Below are 20745 nucleotides of genomic sequence, written 5' to 3' on the forward strand. Positions count from 1 at the left end.
GCAGCTACAACTGTTTATTATGGAGAAATATAGGGTGAGTCGTTAATTATTGTGCCACCCTACTTTCAACTGATTCGCAAATTGACAGTTAACGAAATGAAACCAAATTTTTACAGTAGTTTAGTATGTGTATGAATTTCAACTTTTTGGTATAGGTTCAAATTAAAAAAAAAAAAAAGACGCGGACACTGTCTTCAGCCAAAGGCTGTACAGACTGAATGAAACTAAACATTAGACAAGGGACACACGGAGCATGCACCAGTGGATACGGAGAAGAAACTATTCTCACGAAAAGTTTCATCGCTCGGAGCGGGAATCGAACCCTCACCCCATAGCATGGTGCGATTAGAAGCTAACCGCACAGCTACGAGGCTCCACCAGGATGCGTTTTAGTGAAATTCACGACATTTTCAATTAACGCCCTCCATGTGGACATGTTCAGGCTCCACTTGAAACAAATTATTAAAGCTCTCTGGTTTGTTTATGCGTATCATGCCTAGTTTTCACCCAGCTCCAACCTTATGTTTCACTGACAACCGTTCCTGAAACCTGTTGATGAACATTAAGATGATCCGATAATGTATAATCATTAATTGTTCCAAGGCGCGATATCATGATTTTTGATTTTAGCATGTGATTGTACATCTTTTTTAGAACTGGTCACTAAATTTATTCTACATCGACCTGAATCTCACTGAAAACTTCTCAATTCATTATATGTAAATAATAGACTATAAGGAGAAACTGCGCAAAATTTGGTTGATTTTGGTGAAGTAGGAAAAAAGTTATGTTAGTTTGAAAATGGCACAATAATTACCGACTCACCCTTTATTGTGGATTTAATTTTATCTTGAATTTGATGTTGAACTAAATAAATGCATGAATGAAATGAGGCAATTTATGATTGAAAACAATTAACCTACACTAACCTTCATCCAGCCAACGTACATTTGCCACCTTCGGAAAAGCACAAAAATGGTCTTAACTTTTTTGTTTTTTGATGAATTTTGATGAAATTTTCACAACTTCCCGAAAAACTCTTCTAGTTTATGATGCCGGGGAATGGGTGCCTGGTCCACATGGTTTCGGAGTTATTCCGGATTGTGTTGGGGTACCAAAATTGGCCACATACTTTGCGCAAGGTATATCTCAAGATCCCGATGTGGTAGAAGTATAGTGTCTTCGGCGAATTTGTTCAGCAGGTTAAGACCTAACTGGCAACGGTGACTTTGGTTCGCGATTCGGCCGCTAGGCGGCGTCAGTGTCAAAAATGTTCAATGTTTTCGGCAAAATTCTTCAGCAAGCTCAGAACTATTTGACAGTAAAACCTTTGGTATGGGATTTATCCGCTAGGTGGCGCATTGTGTCTGAAAAATTCAAACACGTATATCTCGATATCCTAATGAGGTACAAGCATGCAGCAAAGTTGGTCAGCAGGCTAAGAACTATCTGGCAATGGCGTCTTTGGTTCGAGAATCGTCCGCTAGGTGGCACCAGATAGAATGATGCCGTCTTCAACAAAGTTCTTCAGCAAGCTAAAAACTGTCTATAAGTTGAGTCTTTAAATCGTGATTTATTCGCTAGGTTTTTCGCTGCACCGTTATTGACCTCCTGCAGACAAATTTTGTCACCCCACAATATTGCTCCGTTTTTTTCCGGGAATTTTTCCAGGAATTTCTACGGGAATGTCTCTATAGAATCCTCTGGAAATGTCTTGAGGAATTCTTCCGGAAATTTGTCCACGATTTCCTACATCAGGAAATCCTGTGGAGATTCCTTCAGAAGTTCCTTCGATAATTTCCCCAAGAATTCTTCCGGGAATTTCTCCAGGAGTTCTCCAGGAATTCCTTCGAATTTCTTCAGAGAATTTTCCCAGGAATACCACCATGAGTTCCTCCGGGAATTACTCCATGAATTGCTCCGGGATTTTCTCCAGGAATTCTTTCAAGAATTTCTCCAGGCTGGATTTCTCCGATAACTTTTCTAGGAGTTCCTCCGGGAATATCTCCGGGAATGTCTCCGGAAATTCTTTCGGGAATTTCTTCAGGAAATCCGCCATGAATCACTTCGGAAAAATCTTCAGGAAAATTTCCGGTTTTTTTATGCACTGGGAATTTCTCTAGGAAGTCTTCCTTCAGGAAGTCTTCCGTAAATTTGTTTTTCAGGAAACCCTCTGAGAATTTCTGCAGGAATTCCTCTGGGAATTTCTCTAGGAATTCCTCCTTTTTTTCTCCAGGAATTCCGCCTGGAATTTCCCCGGGAATTCCTCCGGGAATGTCTCTGGAAATTCTCCCTGGAATTTCTCCAGGAATTTCTCCAAAATCTTTCCAAAATTTTTCACTAGGAATTTCTTTACGACTCCCATCAGCAATTCCTCCGGTAATTCCTTCAGTAATTTCTCCAGGACTTTTTCCGGGATTATTTCCAGGAATTCTATCGGGTATTTCTCTAGGAATTCTCCCTGGGATTCCTCCAGAGATTCTTCCAAGTATATATATATACATTTTTTTTATATGTATTAACGAGATTTTTAGCCCAAGGCTAGTTCATCTCGGGACTTACGTTTTACTTCCCTTCCGAAGGAAGAACTCACATTTTGTGAGTTTGTCGGGAGTGGATTTCGATCCCAGGTCCTCGGCGTGATAGTCAAGTGCTCTAACCATCACACCAGGTCCGCTCCGCAGCATTCCAAGTATTTCCTGAGGGGAATCCCCCAGGAAGGGAGATTCCCTGAAGAACTTTTCCAGAGGAATTGCTGGAGAAATTACCGGAGGAATTCTTAGAGAAATTTCCTGAGGAATTCCTGGAGAAAATCTTAGAGAGATTCTCAGAGGAATACTTGTTGAAATTCCCAGAGGATTTCCCGAGAAAATCCCGAAGATTTCCTTCAAAAATTCCTGGAGGAATTTCAGAAGAGTCCCCAAAGGAATTCCCGAAAGAATTCCTGGAGGATTTTCTGGAAGATTTCCAGAAGAAGTTCCCAAAACGATTCCTGGAGAAATTCCCGGATACATTCTCGGAGAAATTCCTGAAGAAATTTCCGGAGAAATTACAGGACAAACACCCGGAGGTGTTCGTAAAGGAAGTCCTAGAGGAATTCCGGGAGAAATTTTCGAGGGTTTTGTGAGAAAAAAAACACGGAAGACTACTTGAAGAAATTCCTGGAGAAATTCCCAGAGGATTTTCTTGAAATAAAAACCGACAGTTTTCCTCAGAAAATTCCCGGATATATTCCTGGCGAAACTCCTGGAAAAAAATCACGGAGAAATTCCAAGAGAAATTCTTGGAGGAATTCCTATAGAACATCCCGGAGGAATGCCTAAAGAAATTCCCTGAGGAGTTCATGGAGTAATTCCCGGAGGCACTCATGGACGAATCCCTGGGGAAATTTTCAGTGAAATTTCCGGAGAAAATCTTGGAAAAATTCCGGAGGAATTCCTGGAAAAAATTACATAGGAATTTCGAACTCGACGCCATCAGTCTTGATGGAAAACTTGCGATTGTTTTCGGCAACTAGCTGCTCTGCAAGAGCCACTGACTCCAATTCGAGGTAGACATACGATTTTGCGCTGCTGAGCCAGAAGAATTCCTGCAGAAATTGCCGAAAGAATTCCTGAAGGATTTCCTGATGGAAGTCCTAGATGAAATCCTGGGGAAATTTCCGAAGGAATTCCTCGAGGATTTCCTAGAGGATTTCCCGGAGGAACTTCTGTAGGATATCCTAGAAGAATTCCCGGAAGATTTCTTGAAGAAATTCCTGAAGGAAGTTCTTAAAGAATTCCCAGTGGAATTCTTGGATTAATTCCCAGAGAAATTCCTGGAAAATTCCCGGAAGAGTTCCTGTAGAAATTCCCGGCGACATTCGCGGATAAAAAACGGAGCAAAAGAAGCAATATTGTAGGGCGACAAAATTTGTTTGCAGGGAGTCAAAGGCGGTATTAAAGTATTGCCTCTTGTATCACCGTACTCGACCGTCTGCTATCCTTCCAAATGGCTCTTAGGTTGCTGAACAACTATGCTGAAAATGGAATACTTCTTGTCTATTAGGGTGTTCATAAAAATATTTTCTTAATACTAGACAGAACCTATCGAATAATATCAGAACCATGGACACCAGATACGTCTTACTTCCTTTTAGCTTTCGGAACAATTTGCTGAACGTTTTCAGATTTTTGAGATGAAATTGTTTGAATGTTTTGATTGCTGGTGTCATCTAGCGGCGCCATTGCCGGATAGATCTCAACCTGCCGAACAATTTTACAGAAAACGCCATGCTTTTAGCTTATTACAGTAACGAGATACACGTGTTCAAATATTATACACAAGGTGCCACCTAGCGAATCAATCACGAATCAAAGACTCAACTATTAGACAGTTTTTAGCTTGCTGAAGAGCTTTGGTGAAGACGGCATCATTCTATCTTATCAGAATTCTGAGATATAGAAGTTTGAAGATTTTTGACCCTGGTGCCAAGTAACGGACGATTCTTGAACCAAAGACGCCATTGCCAGATAGTTCTTAGTCTTCTGAGCCACTTTGCTGAAAAGGGCATGCTTGTACCTCATTAGGGTATCGAGATATACGTGTTCGAATTTTTCAGACACAGTGCGGCACCTAGCGGATAAATCCCATACCAAAGGATTTACTGTCGCCGCCTAGCGGCCGAATCGCGAACCAAAGTCACCGTTGCCAGTTAGTTCTTAACCTGCTGAACAAATTCGCCGAAGACACTATACTTCTACCTCATCGGGATCTTGAGATATACGTTGCGTAAAGTATGGTACCCCAAGATAATCCGGAATAACTCCGGAACCATGTGGACCAGGCACCCATGTCCCCGGCATCATAAACTAGAAGAGTTTTTCGGGAAGTGGTGAAAATTTCATCAAAATCCATCGAAAAACAAAAAAGATATGACCATTTTTGTGCTCTTCCGAAGTTGGAAAATATACGTTGGCTGAATGAAGGATAAAGTAAGCGTAGTATGGTAGATGCAATATGACCTGAAAAAACGTTGGGTGTGACCAAGGTTGAAGGGCTGCGACCGCAATCGCGGTTTCGCTTGAAATCTGTGCGAGGGGCTCAATTTTTGTAGAGATGTGAAACCAATATACCAATCACATCGTATTTCGGATTCAATCAGTCAACTTCAGTTATCCATTTGGTTTACGTTTTAGGTTTATTTCCTTTTATATACTGTCCATAATTTTGTACATTCATTTATCATATATTGTTTTATGGTATTTCTCATAGTTCATTATATTTTCTCGGGTTTTGCTTTTCTTCGTAATAATTTTAATATGAAAATATCACTCAATCACCAATACTCTTCACCATAACGATTCAACGTGGTTTTAAAAATTAAATCAGTATCCGTTCTTTCAGAATATACCTACCACCATTCGCTTAGCTGCTTTCCTTTGGAAAATGAATTTGATTTGTTTCATTAACTCATTCATTGATTCTAGTTATAGATACCTAAAGCTTATGAATAACAGATCACCTTAGGCTAGATTTCATTTATTTATTTTATTTATAAGTTTCTTTTGCATTATATTTGTTCTGTTAATGTTGAATTTACAATAACCATACATGATTGATTAACCTACAGATTAAAATTTTCTCATCTAACTGCGAATCTTTGATTCCACAAGTGATTTAACACAAACTCGAATGTGTGTCCGTTATGTTTAAGTAGCACCACCCGGAATATTCGAGTAATGATGTCCATTGTCCGTCTCGGAAGGACGGATGTGACCAACAACCCTAGGCTCGATATCCTCCGACAGTGGCTGTGCTGCCATCGCTGTGACAGGGAAGAAGTAGTTAGTAGCAGGGATCGGAGAAAAAAGTCCGCCATTCGATGGAAAGACGCCACCAGCGTCAACACCATCAGGACCAGTGGGGATCTTATGCTGCTACCGATGTTGCATCCTAGGCGATGATTGAATTTCGTAATTTGATTGATCAGTATTCGATAGATTGTGTGCGTTAGTAACAGAAACGGTCTAAAGACTAGGGTTGCGAAGGTGTCTAGAAAACTGGCTACGTCGGGGCAAGCACTCCGCGTCCTATGACCAGCCTGTAGCACACTAGCGATGATATAAAAACAGACAGAAACACCAAAAGCTGATGATGCTGGGGCGTGCGATGATGCGGTTGGCCCGCGCGCTGCATTGCTGCTGGGAACTCCCCTAGAAACAGAATGGGAAACACCTGTCAAATTTTTCTCTCAAGCTGTTCTTACACTCAGCGATGGTGTTGGGTGAGATTAGATTGAGACCAAAGCAGGAGTCCAATCAAATGCTCATTGATGATGCATTAATTGTACCTACCATTCAGCACATGCACGGTGACACTTTTGCTTTTGGCATTGGACGGATTGCAAGTATACTGTCCAGAATCAGAGGGCCGGGCACTCTGGATTAGCAGGAATGATGTGGTCGTGTCACCTTTCTCGGTGATGACGGAAACACCTCCACGGGGAGAGTCGTAGCTGATGATCTGCAAATGGGAAAGAAATAAAACAGCTTAATTACATGTGAGATTTTGGGAGCTGTATACCTAGAAACAGAGAACAATTTTAGATTGACAGTGAATAAACTGGTTCTGTATCACTGGTTTGAAGGTTCTTCATTAGAGTAGAAAAGAAGAACAATAAAAATGAAAATTGTTTTTATGCAATTCAGTAACATAATTTATATTTTATCTAACTCATTTTGATATCATAATGGCCAATTTTTCCGAACTGGTTCATTATGCAATGAGTTGCATAATGAAAATAGTTGTATAATTTTCATAATGCAACTCAATTTTGTATGGAACTCGTTGCAAAACTCATTTTTTTCAGCACTCTTCGTAATTATCCAACTTGGCAAGCCTCGTTGGATAAATGTACGACTTGCGCTGAAAAAAATCAACTTTTTGCAACTCGTTACATAAATAACTATAATCTGCGTCGTGCATTAGGGTCATTTATGACCCGAAACGCGATTTCAAGCATTAATATTTCTTTTGTTAATTAACTTATGGTAATGAACCTTCTTGACTTTTAATATTTTGCAGAAACGAAGCATTTAAAACAAAAAAAGTTTCTTAAGGTGAAACCAAAATGGCGCCACAAAAAGTTGCGAATAATGTATTGGGGACCCAGAAATTAAAACTCTTATAGAATGATGATTTTTTCATCAATTCAAATGACCAATGCCTTATTTGATAAATAATTTCGTCAAGAATGTGTTGATAGGGGTAGCCGGGGTAATTTGGCCAATGGGGCACTTTGAGCACCACTGGAAAATCACCTAAAATCTAGTATTTTTTGAAAATCTACCTAAGAGCTCCAATACTGGCCTGATAATGAAGCGATTGAAACATTAGAACGAAGTAATTTAGTCTCATAGTATATTAGAAAAATGAAATTTAAAATTGTTGGCCAAATTACCCCGACGAGGGCTGAACAAAAACATCTCATAAGACTTCTCTTGTTTAAATACCTTAAATAACTTTCAAATTAGTTTGTTTTCTGTACACTTTAAGTTGATACTATATGATTCAACATCAAGCGAAGCATATTAAGTTTGTATTGCATTAGGCGATATAAAATCTTCATTGAAAATAGGGTGCTCATATTACCCCGACGGTTCAAAATCGACCCAAAAACAACACTTTTTTCAAAAATAATTTTTTGGCATTTAAACACGATTAGACCATGATATTTTTATGCAACTAGTATAGTATTATCAGAAACATTCTGTCCAAACGATGTACGAGAGATTAAACGTTGTTTTCTGCATCTTCAATCGACTTTTGCTTAAGGTGACCAAATTACCCCGATTTACCCTATGTGGAAATAGTTGTTCCGGGAATCTGCTACAAAGGGCATCATGTCGGACATGTAGGATAGCACTACATTTTGCAAGTAGTTGTGGAGTATCTCGCGTTCTGAACCATTTAGAAGGATACTGTCTTCAGCAAAGTTACTCAGAAGACTTAGAGCTTTCGCATGGAAAACAATTTAGTTCGAGAATCATTCACTACGTAGAGCTAGTATTCTTATGAGCTTCCAGTTTAGTCTAAACGTCGTACATCTCGCGTTCTTAACCACTTAGAAGGATACTGTCTTCGGCAAAGTTGCTCAGAAGACTAAAAGCTTTCACATGGAAAAAAAAGTTCAATAATCACTCACTGCGTGGCGCTAGTGTTCTTATGAGCTTCCAGTTCAGTCTAAACGTCTTATAAGTTTAGCAAGACTGAAGGTGTTCGAGTGCAGTATTGGGGATTTCTTAGATTTTTTGAGCAGTGTGAATAACTTTTCATATCTAGGGTCAAGTATTTTGACAAATTCGTCTGATTCAAATGAGGTAGTGCGGTGAAAATTGAAGTTCAATTCACTTCAGAAGTTGAAAATGCTGAAATGACTTCAATGTTAAAGTCCTAATGTTTGCGAAAACTTGCGCCTCCGGTGCTCCAAACCTCAGTTTGCTGTTGCCGCCATCGCTCCCATCAACATCATGCAATGTATCTTTGTACGTATGTAGGCGCCACCGAAAGGTGCCAGCAAATTTCCACGGAATTCCAATAACTCACATCAGTACCACAGTCTCAGTGTCTATCAAACTTTTGACTCTGCTCGTTTGCAGGAAATCAGAACTTGTCAGAGCAATCGAATTTCACTGTACGCTGCTGGCCTAAGGCCCCAAAGTGAATCAACCGATTTCTCCCATGTGCATTATAATATGAACAACCTGAGCAGAGGACGAGAAGCAGCGAGCAGGGGCATGCTTGTCGTGTATGGCAAGCCCAGACACAGCGAAATTGCCATACCTAATGATATTTCGATTGACTGGCGCGTACGTATATCGATGAATTCCCGCAAGGCTCAGACGTGACTGTTTTACTTTCGCTCAAATTTTTACGATCGGCTGCAAAAGTTGCTGGCAAATGTTGATTTTGTTTAAGGATTTCTGGAATGATGGGACCAAATGGGAAAATAAAAAGGGTGCGTTTTCTGTGTGGGTATTGACATGATTTCCAGTGACAAGTACTGTACCTGACACATCAAGACGGTTCTATGTCTTTCATTTCATATTACTGTCTTTGACTTTGATGACAACCGCAGAAACTTCTATTTCGAACTTAAACAAACAGGTATGTTCAAGTATGAAAAGAAAAACAATTTGACAGTTAGAAACTTCATACCGATGTTCAATATTCCAAGAATGTCTATTCTAAGAGTTGACCTATTCTTGCGGCTTTCTCGGTATTACTACTTTGCACCTTTCCGCATGTGCAGACAAATGTGCACAATTTTTTATGCTTCCATGTTGATGTGCCCTTAGCCTTGAGGTGTTAGGTTAGACAATAAAGCATCAACAGCAGCGTGTCGCTGTTATCAGTTTTGCAAAATCGTTTCCATCAATCCATTCCGGAGAGTGGAAAATCCTCCGATCCAATTTTCACTCCAATCTGGGATATTGATCCCTCTTCTACGCTTTCGTACCTGTACGGAAGGATGCCTTAGACTGGTTCATGTTTCAAAACATCATTAAACACACTTGTGTTTCTTTCCTAGCCAACCTTGCCGTCCTCGGTCGGATGATAACATTGGTCACACTCACATAGTGAAAGTGTTCCACCAACCAGTCTATCGAGCCTGCGAACGACGACAGCTTCTCGACCAGAGATGGGAATTGGGCGGTAGCGAAAAGACAGCCATACCGTGTATGATATCAACGAAATGGATTTTACCTGTAAAACAACAGCACCGGAAAAAAGAGCACCGTGCTTGCGTGGAGCTCGCAAATATTTACTCATCCATAATTCATGAAACAAAATTATGCTGTCGATCGTTCCTACCCACTACTATTGACCAACCGAATACCAGCATACCAGTATGTAGGTAGTCACGGAACCACACGGTAAGAGGGAGGCAGAATCGTTGGCTCGTGGCACGTTTTGGAGTAGAAGCAGTTCGAACCACCACTGCTGCTCCCCGTTTGGAAATACATGTTGATCCGAATTACGATGCAGTTATTAAAGTTGAATTTAATAATAGTTCCAACAGTTCTAGGTGTTTGAACAGTTTGAAGAAGTTAACATATGGAAACGCACCTCAAATGTAACCATATTTCCAACAGTTAGGGGTGAAATAAGTTGCATGACTTTTTCAAGTTTGCTTCATTGGAATCACAGATTGAAATTCGTTTTCAATTGATCCGAAGAAATCAATTGTTAATAGGGTCTGGGATCATTTGGGCAGGAGCACCTATTTTGAGCACTTGATGCTATAACTTAGTCAACGGATTGATTAATTTGTCTTTATTTAAGAGACTTTCAGCCCTTGGGAAGGGGAATCGAAGTAGGCCTCGCCGCGATCGGACGTGAATTTGTTTTGCCTGTCACGGTTTTTTTTCGCTCTCATGTTTTGTGTGGTTTTTGTGATAATTTGGCTAGAGCTATGCCATCTGGAAGTATTAAGCGTATCATTTGCGGAATCCGTTTGGCACATTGGTTGTGTTGCATCTTTGAAGCTCTTAGCTTCAAATTGAAGATTTTCGTTTTGTGATTGCTGCCGGGAGGACTTGATATCGTGATTCCGCTAGTGATTGATTTTGTGATACGTTGCGAACTGGCGGATACCGACTTTGCATGCCGCATCGTGTGCTTTTGCCAATGCTGTTATATTCTTGGTGTAAATTTTTTAAATCAGAACAGTGTGTTAGTGTAATGACTTGACTCCAGAAAACATTGAGAAATTTCGTACAACAACTAAGTGCGCGAGTGTTGATCGTTTTTTTGGCGTGACATTTTTCAAGCAGCATCCCACATCAAAAGGAACCTGGCTCAGAAAAGACGATCGTCAAATGGATATAAAACGACAAACTTGGTGAGGACGTTTCATGCTTCTTATTTCTCTATTGTATATTGTATATATTGAACCATATTATTGCAAAAATCTCGGAGCGTTTGGTACGGTATGTCCACGCATCCTTCCTCCCCTGTAGATTCAAGAAGTGATTCAATGTTAAACAAAAGTTTATTATAATCGAAGAATTTCAAAGAATCATCTCTGCGGTAAACGCTACGCAGTAGGCCTGGCCGCTTTGACGCTTGTATCATATCCTTGATATGCTGCAAGCATCAATATTGACTAGAAAAATAATTGGGCGTAATCTAACCCGATTATTTTCCAGGATGCTTTCTTGTACTGGCTGCGTATGCGTTAGATTAGATTAGATTAGATTAGATTAGATTTATTTAAGAGACTTTCAGCCCTTGGCTGGTTCGTCTCTCACTTAGTCAATTTTGATACGCACAGTATCCAGCCATGTGAAAAAATTCAAGTCAATCGGTTTGAAATTGACTAAATTATAGCAGCAAGTGCCCAAAACAGTTGCTCCTGCCCAAATGGTTCCAGACCCTCTATGAAGAATAAAGTAATATATGTCAGAAATAACTTTTTTTGTGGAGCGGATCTGGTGTGATGGTTAGAACAGTTGACTATCACGCCGAGGACCTGGGATCGAATCCCCCTCCCGACAAACTCGCAAAATTTGAGTTCTTCCTTCGGAAGGGAAGTGGAGGATGGGTCCCGAGATGAACTAGCCTAGGGCTAAAAATCTCGTTAATACAGATACAAAAACATTTTTTCTGCCACATGGTAACGCGATACATTTCCACTGCTGTGGGAATCAATCAAAGATTAAATCATTGGATTCATTCCTCCCATACATGAGGCATGATTCAATGCATGCCTGAATTGAAATGAAATGAGCGCGTCGAACTGATCATGCTCCTGTGGTGAGTTCCACCAAAGGAAACTTGATCCCGAGGGTAGATAGTTGGGCTAACAGACATCATGTGAAAATAACATTTCAACTGACGCAAGTATCAGTTCTTAGTCTCGAGCGTGGTAATTGACCCTGCCTGCCTTCCGAGAACAAGGGGAGTGGTGAAGACCACTCGGGAAACTGGCCAAGTGTCAGCATGCTACCTTGGTGGACTCTCTGAAGCAAGTAGTCGATATCCGTTGCTGCAGGCTGCAGGCCTTGAGGGTGCGAGAAGCACTAGCTCATCTCTGAAACAATGCCTTCTTGGTGGTTCCGGAGAGACGTACAGTTTGGCGACCATGTGAATGTGTTTAATGGGTCAACCCGAGCAGAAGAGAAAAACAACAGCATAACAAAATGCGTTATTTTGGCAAAATAACTGCATAACGGAATTAGTAATTTTCATGTTATTAACATAACATATTGAGTTATAAACTTGGCTGTCATATGCGGCAAAATAACAAGTCACATAACAAAAATTTGTTCCTGAAAAATCAATTTAATAACATGTTTTGTTAGTGGCAATAACAACTTAATAACAGTGAATTTGGGAAATATTTCAATAACAAATTTTGATATTAAAGAGTTATTGATAACATTTCGAAAGCAAAATTAGGGTAAAAACTAACTTTTTTTACTCATTTTTGGGTAATTATTTTAAGTGTGTTATTCTATTTTTAGAAAATAACAGGTCACATAAAAAAATTTCGAATTCATTATAAAACTTACAAACATGGACGGGATTTGAACCTCCAATCCTGCTATCGTAAATTTTCAGTCGCCTTTACCAATGAGGCTATCACAGCACTTGCAGTGAGGGACGAAATAAGCTTTACTGGTTCTACGTATTGCCAGTTTCCCCATTCCCCCATTTCATGTTTGCCAGTCGCAGGACAAAAATAGACAGAGATTTGAATGCAAGATCAAACAATGAACCTCTCTCTCTTACCAACAGCGCTATCGCGGTGCGCAGACATGTGCACTGTAACACTAATAACAGTGGTGGCGTTCGCATGGCCCGTCGTCGGCTGTTTCGGAACAAAGAGAACGACGAAAAAGTTGCTAGTCGACTATTTATGATTGAGCTTCGTCATGGAGTGCATTTTGGCGGTGACAAAGATTCTTTCCTGACGGAGATGTTTTTTTTTTAATTTTTGTAGTTTTGTTCGCGTTGTGAGAACGGCGATTATACATGTACCTACGTGAGCGAAGGAAAAGGTAATTATATCATATGCCGATATGATTACTTCTGCAGATGCTGTTTAGTTTTATTCTATTTTAGATTATTTTTAGTAATGAAAAAAGATATTTATGACATAATATCAAACAATATATGATCGAATAATAATAGATCGAAAGAAAAAAGTTATAATAGACAAATGCAATCATCAATTGAGCAGAATTGTCTGTATAGTTGATATTTTTATTGATTATAATTATTTAGTAGGTACCATATTTGCTATCTCCACTCTCACTAACATTCATTACTTCGTAATACATAGTCTGTTCGGTACTTTTTGACGTTATAATTAGAGGTTAGAATAGCAGTACTGTTAAAATGACATATAAATTCAACTAAGTTTACTCAATTTTGAGATAAAAAAAAACTCATTTGCAGATGTATCACTTTTTGAAGGTAAAATTTTACTTAACCTATAAGAATTGGGAATCGTAGAAAAGTGATAGGAATTTGGCACCGTAGCGGGACTGGGATATTGAAAGAAGGAAATTAACACAAAGATAAACATATCAATAGCTATGATGCTATATTTATCCAAAACTCAAATTATAGCAATGAATAAAATAAAAAATACGGAAGAGTCTGATGAAATTTCTAGAAGTTGCAATGCCTTTATTTTTTTCTTCATAATACGAAACAGCAGACAATAAAATAAAGAAGGTAAACTATGTAATGGTTATATCTGTGATGAATTTTCTCCGATTTTGACAATATTGATCTCATGTGATCCAGATTTATTTTTTCCATCAACAACAAATCCGACTGAACCGATCTGGTCATCGTGAGTTAAGAAAAACCCCGAATTGCCATACACGTGGAATTTTCCATAGACCAGCTGCAATTGGCTTCTTTAGTGGTGTTGAGATAATTCCATATTCACAATCTACATGCCAAACTGAGCCAACATCCACATTTTCATGAACTTTGGTGCCCGGGAACCTATTTAAAAATCGATTTAAAGTTTGTATGGGAGCGATTTGTCGAATCACCCCTCGTTGCATTTCGTACTGGGCGGAGCTGTCAAGCAGTTGCCCAGCTGTCAAAAGGTGATTTCAAAAAATCTTTTTGTAATTGAATTTAGGTATCAAAATAAAGTTTTAAGAATCTGAAAAAAATCATACTGGCTTAAAAAACCCAGATTAATCCACCTAGTGGTGATAGTGCCTTTCTCGTCGAATATGTACTCATAATCTTTCCGTCGACGCAATCAATCTTGCCTTAGAGTCAGTGATCAGCCCCAAATCTCTGTGCTTTGGTAACGGACGAGAAGGAGGAAATGCTCATAACGGCGATCTGGGACTGTACCACCTACGAATTTCTGAATCATGAGAATACTTTATTTAGAAATTCAAGGTCATCATCGAATTGGGGCACTTATTCCGACGTTATGTTCAACGTATGGGCAGAGCCGAAAGTATCAGACCTTTTAGTTGACTGCTTGACCACCTTCACTGGAGGCTGATTCATACCAAGATGACAATTACTAGCCAGGATTTAACTTTTTCACAGATCACTTTGACAAAGTTTAATCTGCACACTTTATGCTATATTTTATTATCATTGGTTACAAGATCCATGTAAAATTTGTAATGTAGTAATTTGAATTGCCAATGCTATATCACATTCAAATATAAACAACATTACAGTGCTCGCGCTCCAGTCGCATCAAAATTTTGCGCAGTAATTTTAAACGCAAATAAAGATTTAAAAGAATGTTCGGGGCTGATGCGCTTAAATTATAATTTTTCCATACAACGTTGACCCATCCTACTGTAAATTTACGTCTCAGGAATCAAAAATTGTGCGATTTAACGAAATCGCTTTAGTTTTTTTTAGGTTTTTGCTTCTCTTACACATATCTATCGCTTGCATTGATTTAGTTCACTTTCGTAATTCCGCTGAAGCACCCAACGCTGCTTCTGCAACACCACCGGTAGCCTCTTATGTAGTCTCAGTCTATTTTGTATTGCTTACGAGACCCCCGGAATTGATTCCGGAACATTAACGCTATATTTAAATGTGGTCTGAGTTTATGAAAACTGTTAATCAGGTTACCCGGAATTAAAAACACTACCGGAGGTAACTTCTATGGACTGTGCCTATTTTCTTATTATCCATGCATCAGGTTACTGACAAAAAAGCAATTTGATGTACCGCAAGCATGGGTTTGATTCACTTTTATATATGTCCATTTCCAGTGGGACACTCTTAACCGGTTCCGGAAAATTTACATGTTTCATTTTTACATTTGACCCATTCCGGCGGGACACCTGAAACCTGGTTGTGGAACACTAGCGGTGGTCTCTTACGTAATCTCAGCTAATTTTCTTAATAAACGTTCATCAGTTTATCGAAAAAACCGCGATTTGATGAAGTGCATGCATGGAGTTTGGTTCCCTTTTACATTTGACCACATCCGGAGGGACACCGGGAACCGATTCCGGGACACTACCAGTTCTCCCAAGCATGATCTGAGATATTTTTTCTTTGTAACCGTTCATCAGGATACTTAAAATGCCATTTGATGTGTCGCGAATTTTTGTTTTTTTTTTGTTTGGCCATTTTCAGCGAGACACCTAGAACCGATTCCGGAACACTATCAGTAGTTTCTAATGTGGGCTACGATTTGATGTGTCGCATGTATGAATTAGGCCACTTCCGGCGGGACATCAGGAACTGGTTTCGGGATGCTACCGGTTCAGATATGATCCGAAACCGGTTCCGTAACACTACTGGTTCAGATATAGTGCACGACTATTTTCCTATTTACCGTTCATCAGGTTATAGAAAAAGCTGCGATTTGATGTGTCGCATGCTTGTGTTTGGTCAACTTTTATATTTGGCCACTTCCGGAGGGATACCCGGAACCGGTTCCGGAACACTACCAGATCAGATATGGTCAGAGACTATTTTCCTGTTTATCACTCATCAGGTTACAAAAAAGGGGTGATTATATGTGTCGCATACATGGGTTTGTTTCACTTTTATATTTGGCCACTTCCGGCGGGACACCCGGAACCGGTTCCGGAACACTACCGGTTCAGATATAGTCTGCGACTATTTTCCTGCTTACCGTTCATCAGATAATCGAAAATGCCGTGGTTTGATGGGTCGCATGCATGGGTTTGTTGCAATTTCATATCTGGCCCTTTCCTGGGGTACCGGTCCGGAACACCTAAATGGCCATAACTCCGGAACGGCTGGACCGATTCGAACCATTTTCAATAGGAAACAATGGGACAATATTCCGCGTCGATTGAAACATAAAGCGTTGAAATCGGATAATATTTACTATCCAAAAGTGAGGTGACATTTTTGTACACATACACACATACACACGCACACACACACACACACACATACATACATACACACACACATACACACACACAGACATCATCTCAACTCGTCGAGCTGAGTCGATTGGTATATAAGACTTGGTCCTCCGAGGGTTCTATCAAGATTTCATTTTTGGAGTGAACATATAGCCTTTCGGTACACCTTGGTGTACGAGAAAGGCAAAAAGGTGCTCTTTCGAATAAAATCAAAAAATCAATATATTATTCTTAATTTGAAAACCCAATTGGTGATTGGTACAAATTAAGTACCTTACCAAGAAAAAAATGTTAAATTTAAATTTATACGTTCAATATGTAGTCCGTCCAAAGTCTTACACCGTACATCAAACCGTTTTTAATTAGATTTTGTTTTAGATTTTATAGAGGCATTTTAAAATCTTCTCCTGTGTGGTAGGGATAGGATTTTTCAAAACACCATCGTTCTTCTTCTTCTTCATGCACCATCAAATCACCAATAGCATATCTGCCCAGTCTAGGCCCAAAGTATTGACTTCAAAGTAATCATTACGAAGCATAAATGTCAATTTCTTGATTTTGCTTTGGCTGACCAAGCCAAGGTTAACCGTAGCATTTTCATAATTCAAATCTCAATTTGTTCATCGAGCACATGTTCTGTTGTGCTGCACGTGGATGTCAAAGCGTTTTCAACAGTGTAATTACGAAGCATGTTTCACGAGAGACCATATCTTTTCAATACGCTAACTCCACAACAACGCCGATATTACTGCGCCACTTGGGCAGTGGCTGGTATTTTGGGTACTTTTCAGCTACAACTCAGTCAATTTCAGAAATTTAGCAAAACCTCGCGCCGCCCAGCAGGGACTTTGTTTTGTACACATTACAGCACCTCCATGTCACGTAATTTACCACACCTCTTATCAAATGTGATACCGTAAGCGTACCATACTTTGCGCACCTAGGGCCTAACTTTGCGAACTTTTCAAAAAATCGTTAAATAGTTTTTCTGGTGCATTATGCAAACTTTTTCCCACGGAATACTAGCTAATGATATGGGGCATGCACTTTGTCTCAGTTAGGATGTAATGATAAATGGAAGAGGAAGACAAATTGATGAGTGAATATGCAGTTGCTTTCCCTAAAATGCTGTAAATAACGTTGTAGAATGACGTAGGTTTTGTTTCAAAATTTGTTTTAGTTTAGATAGCAATACCATAAAGTATTTGTGCACTCTCAATAATACAATAATAACCAAACTTGTTCCACAACAGAATGTAATATTGAAATGTTATTTAAGGGCTGCATACCAATTGCTTGGTCATAACAAAATAAGATTGTCCAACAAAACATGTTATGGAAACGTAATGCCTTGATAATTCAATAATAACAAAACAAGATATAAAAACAGGTTTTGTGATTTCGTAGTTATTAATTTGATATTCCCCTCTGCTCGGGAAGGATAGAGTGGTCTTGGCTTTAACTTTTGTTATAGAAGACTGCCTAAACCCCACACCTGGACCTGGACCGTTCAGGTGTCTGTCGAGCAGATTTTCTCCCTATGGTTTAGAAGAAGAAAAAAATGACCGATGCCACGACAGCAACGCTACCAGGATGGCTTTTAATCGCTGTAAGGGTCGATTTCGATCGCAGGGCACTGGTATGACCTTTGTAGCCTACTCCAAACCCTTGGACCACCTCTTGCATAGCATTCACCTCATCTGTAGCACCAAGACGATGTGGGTGATAACCGTTAAAACGACATTCCAGCCTAGCTCTTCCCTACACATCCTCTGGACAAGATTGTCCTTATGTCCTTCTCACATGTTACTCGAAAGGACCTGGGCCAGGTGGAATGCTACTTTCCCATGACGAATGTTAACCCAATTATCTACTCTCGGGATCAACCTGGCAAATGATGAGCGTAATAAGCAAACCGGTTGGAGGTGCTTCAAGATCCTCAACTTAAAAACGCTGAAAATTTACATTTTTTGAGTTGTGCCCCTATTGCAGGAAACCGACGATGTCAGTAAGTGCAAGCAAATAATTTAAGCACAAAATGTTTTCGATGCCTCCAAAAATAATGGTAGGCCAAGTACTTTGTGGCAATTGAAATTATTGAAATAAAAAACTAAGAGCGAAGTTTATTCATAAGCTTCAGCATTCCAAATCAAAAAAAGGAATCGATTAAAACAGTCAGATACCTTCCGATGCTTCACGCATCGTACACTTGCATACAGGCTGTCCAGGTTGTATGGAAAACGGCTTTCATCGCAGTGGATGCAATCCTGATGAAATTCATGCATGTTGTATACCAACACAGAGAGGACCTCGTACACGCCATAAATCTCCAATGCTTTAACGAGGTTGATGGATGAACTGAAATGAAAAATCCCTTTTCCGTTGTGAGCGCAGTTAAGCCAAGTGGGCGCACTATGTTGCATCGGAAAAAGAACGTTTATCCCCCAGAGGTGGTGGAACTACCGGCACGAATGACCCAGTGCTGTGCTCTCGGAAAAGCAATTTCGACCAACACTGGTACCCCACAGGCAACGCAGTACAGTAGTACATGATGATTTCTTCTTTTCTCGCCCCTGCCCGAACTTCCGGTTGCATTTATAATTGTATGAAGTTCTTTGCAAATGTAGAACGTTCCTGTGCACACTGCCATCTTCTTTCGCTATCCGTTCAACCCCGTTCCGTTTCATTCATTTCCTCGGGTTTGGCTTCGGTTGGTTGGCAGTCGGTAGGTAGAGGGTACCTTTGAGCCGCACGTTCTCCGTTTCCCACAAGCGTCGATTCCCAGATCTCTTTGGTGCGGGACACGACTGGGGGATCCCACGAGCAACGTTCCGTGCATACTTCGAATCCAGAAATGCATCCACCCCGGGTTGACTTCGCAGCGAATACTTAATATTTCAATTCCAAAGTGAATAAGAAATGAATGATGATATTTGCTTGCAGTGCATAGCTTGTTTTCCCTAACCGTCTAGGAATGAATCGCTAGGGTCTCGGTTTTGCTTTTATAGTTTCTCGCTCGTTGTGAGCCGAAGACGAGGGATCCAAGCTGCAGGAAATGGTTTTTCATCGTTTAATGGTGAAACTGGGCTGCTGCATTACGGCAGCAGTGTCAACGCTGGCATCGAGATCGGAATATTTTTGCACCACGAATGCCATACACAGTTTATCTATGTTGTGTAAACTGTAGTTAACCAATTATACGTTTTGCAGCAGTGCTTAGTGTCCACTAAAGTTTATATTATAGAATACTGCAAGGTCGAGAAAGTAGAAAAGTAATTTGCAAACTTTGTTAACATAAAACTGAAATATTTGAAGACCTAGTGATCCAAAATGTATCGTTTTTTTATGAGGATGGTTTGACGTTAAGCCCTGACTCATTCATTTGCTCATGTTTCAAATTGCTCATTCCAATTCATTTAAATCAGCAATTCGTTTTGTCATCGATTTTCAGAAATCCTTATACCGTGTAAGAAAAAAGTGGGGACATTTACTTTGAGCAGCTCATTCTCAGCCGCTTGTGAACCGATTTTCAATTTTTTTTCAGGGATCTTTCACCCAACTTTTAATCAAAATTCGTCTTTTTGCTATTATCATTTAACATACCTCCAGAATTACGTCAGTGAGAAACGTTTCTCTCATATATTTTTATTTATGTTGCAAATTTAAGGCGCGACAACATTAATGACTGTACAAAGATATTTATGCTTATAAGGCATAATGCGGAGGTAATACAAAATATTTGCAACTATATTAAACATCCCTTAAGGCGAAACTGGAAGGTTTTTTTTTCATTTGTTTGAATTTTGGTTTTTCATAAAATGTGTACGAAGACCGATTTTGAAAATATTGCTTCGTTGATTAATAAAAAATCAAAAACCAAAAAGTGAGGCAATGCTTCCAGTTTCGCCTTAAGATCAAATGCAGCGATCGATGAACAAGCACTCCAGTGCTGTACTAAATTTTAGAGTAAATTTCCTCGAGATTCGACGGGAAACCTCCACGAGATCCCAGGGAGAATCTCCACGAGGTTCCAGTAGGAATTTCTGCACGAGATTCCAGAGAATATTCAAGAAATTCCAGGAAAAATCTTCACAAGATTCCATAGAGAATCCCCACGAGATTCAAGGGGAATCTCCTCGAGGTTCCACGGAAAATGTCCACGAGATTCCAAAGCAAATTTTCACAACACTCTAGGGGAGATCTCCATGATATTACAGAGAAAATCTCCACCATATTGCAGAGAAAATCTCCACAAGATTCCAGAGCAAATCTTCACAAGATTATGGAGGGCATCTCCACAAGATTCCAGGGAGAATCTGCTCGAGATTCTAGAGGGAATCTA

At 39.7% G+C, this 20745-nt stretch overlaps 1 protein-coding gene across 10 annotated transcripts in view; it reads right to left on the minus strand.

The window, feature by feature from the left end:
• Positions 1-5143: 5143 nt before the first annotated feature.
• Positions 5144-20745, minus strand: part of LOC109403306 (zwei Ig domain protein zig-8) — a 911020-nt gene continuing 895418 nt past the window's right edge. For 9 of the 10 annotated variants that reach the window (XM_062855318.1, XM_062855317.1, XM_062855324.1 and 6 more), the window contains exons 8-9: positions 6336-6504; positions 5144-6216 (exon numbers count right to left, since the gene is read on the minus strand). In XM_062855318.1, coding sequence (XP_062711302.1) covers positions 5624-6216; positions 6336-6504 — 762 coding nt within the window. In that variant the 3' untranslated portion in view covers positions 5144-5623. The remainder of the gene's footprint in view (positions 6217-6335; positions 6505-20745) is intronic. The other variant, XM_062855326.1, reaches the window with a different exon arrangement.

This window comes from Aedes albopictus, chromosome 3 (genome assembly GCF_035046485.1).
Source record: "Aedes albopictus strain Foshan chromosome 3, AalbF5, whole genome shotgun sequence".
NCBI lineage: Eukaryota > Metazoa > Arthropoda > Insecta > Diptera > Culicidae > Aedes > Aedes albopictus.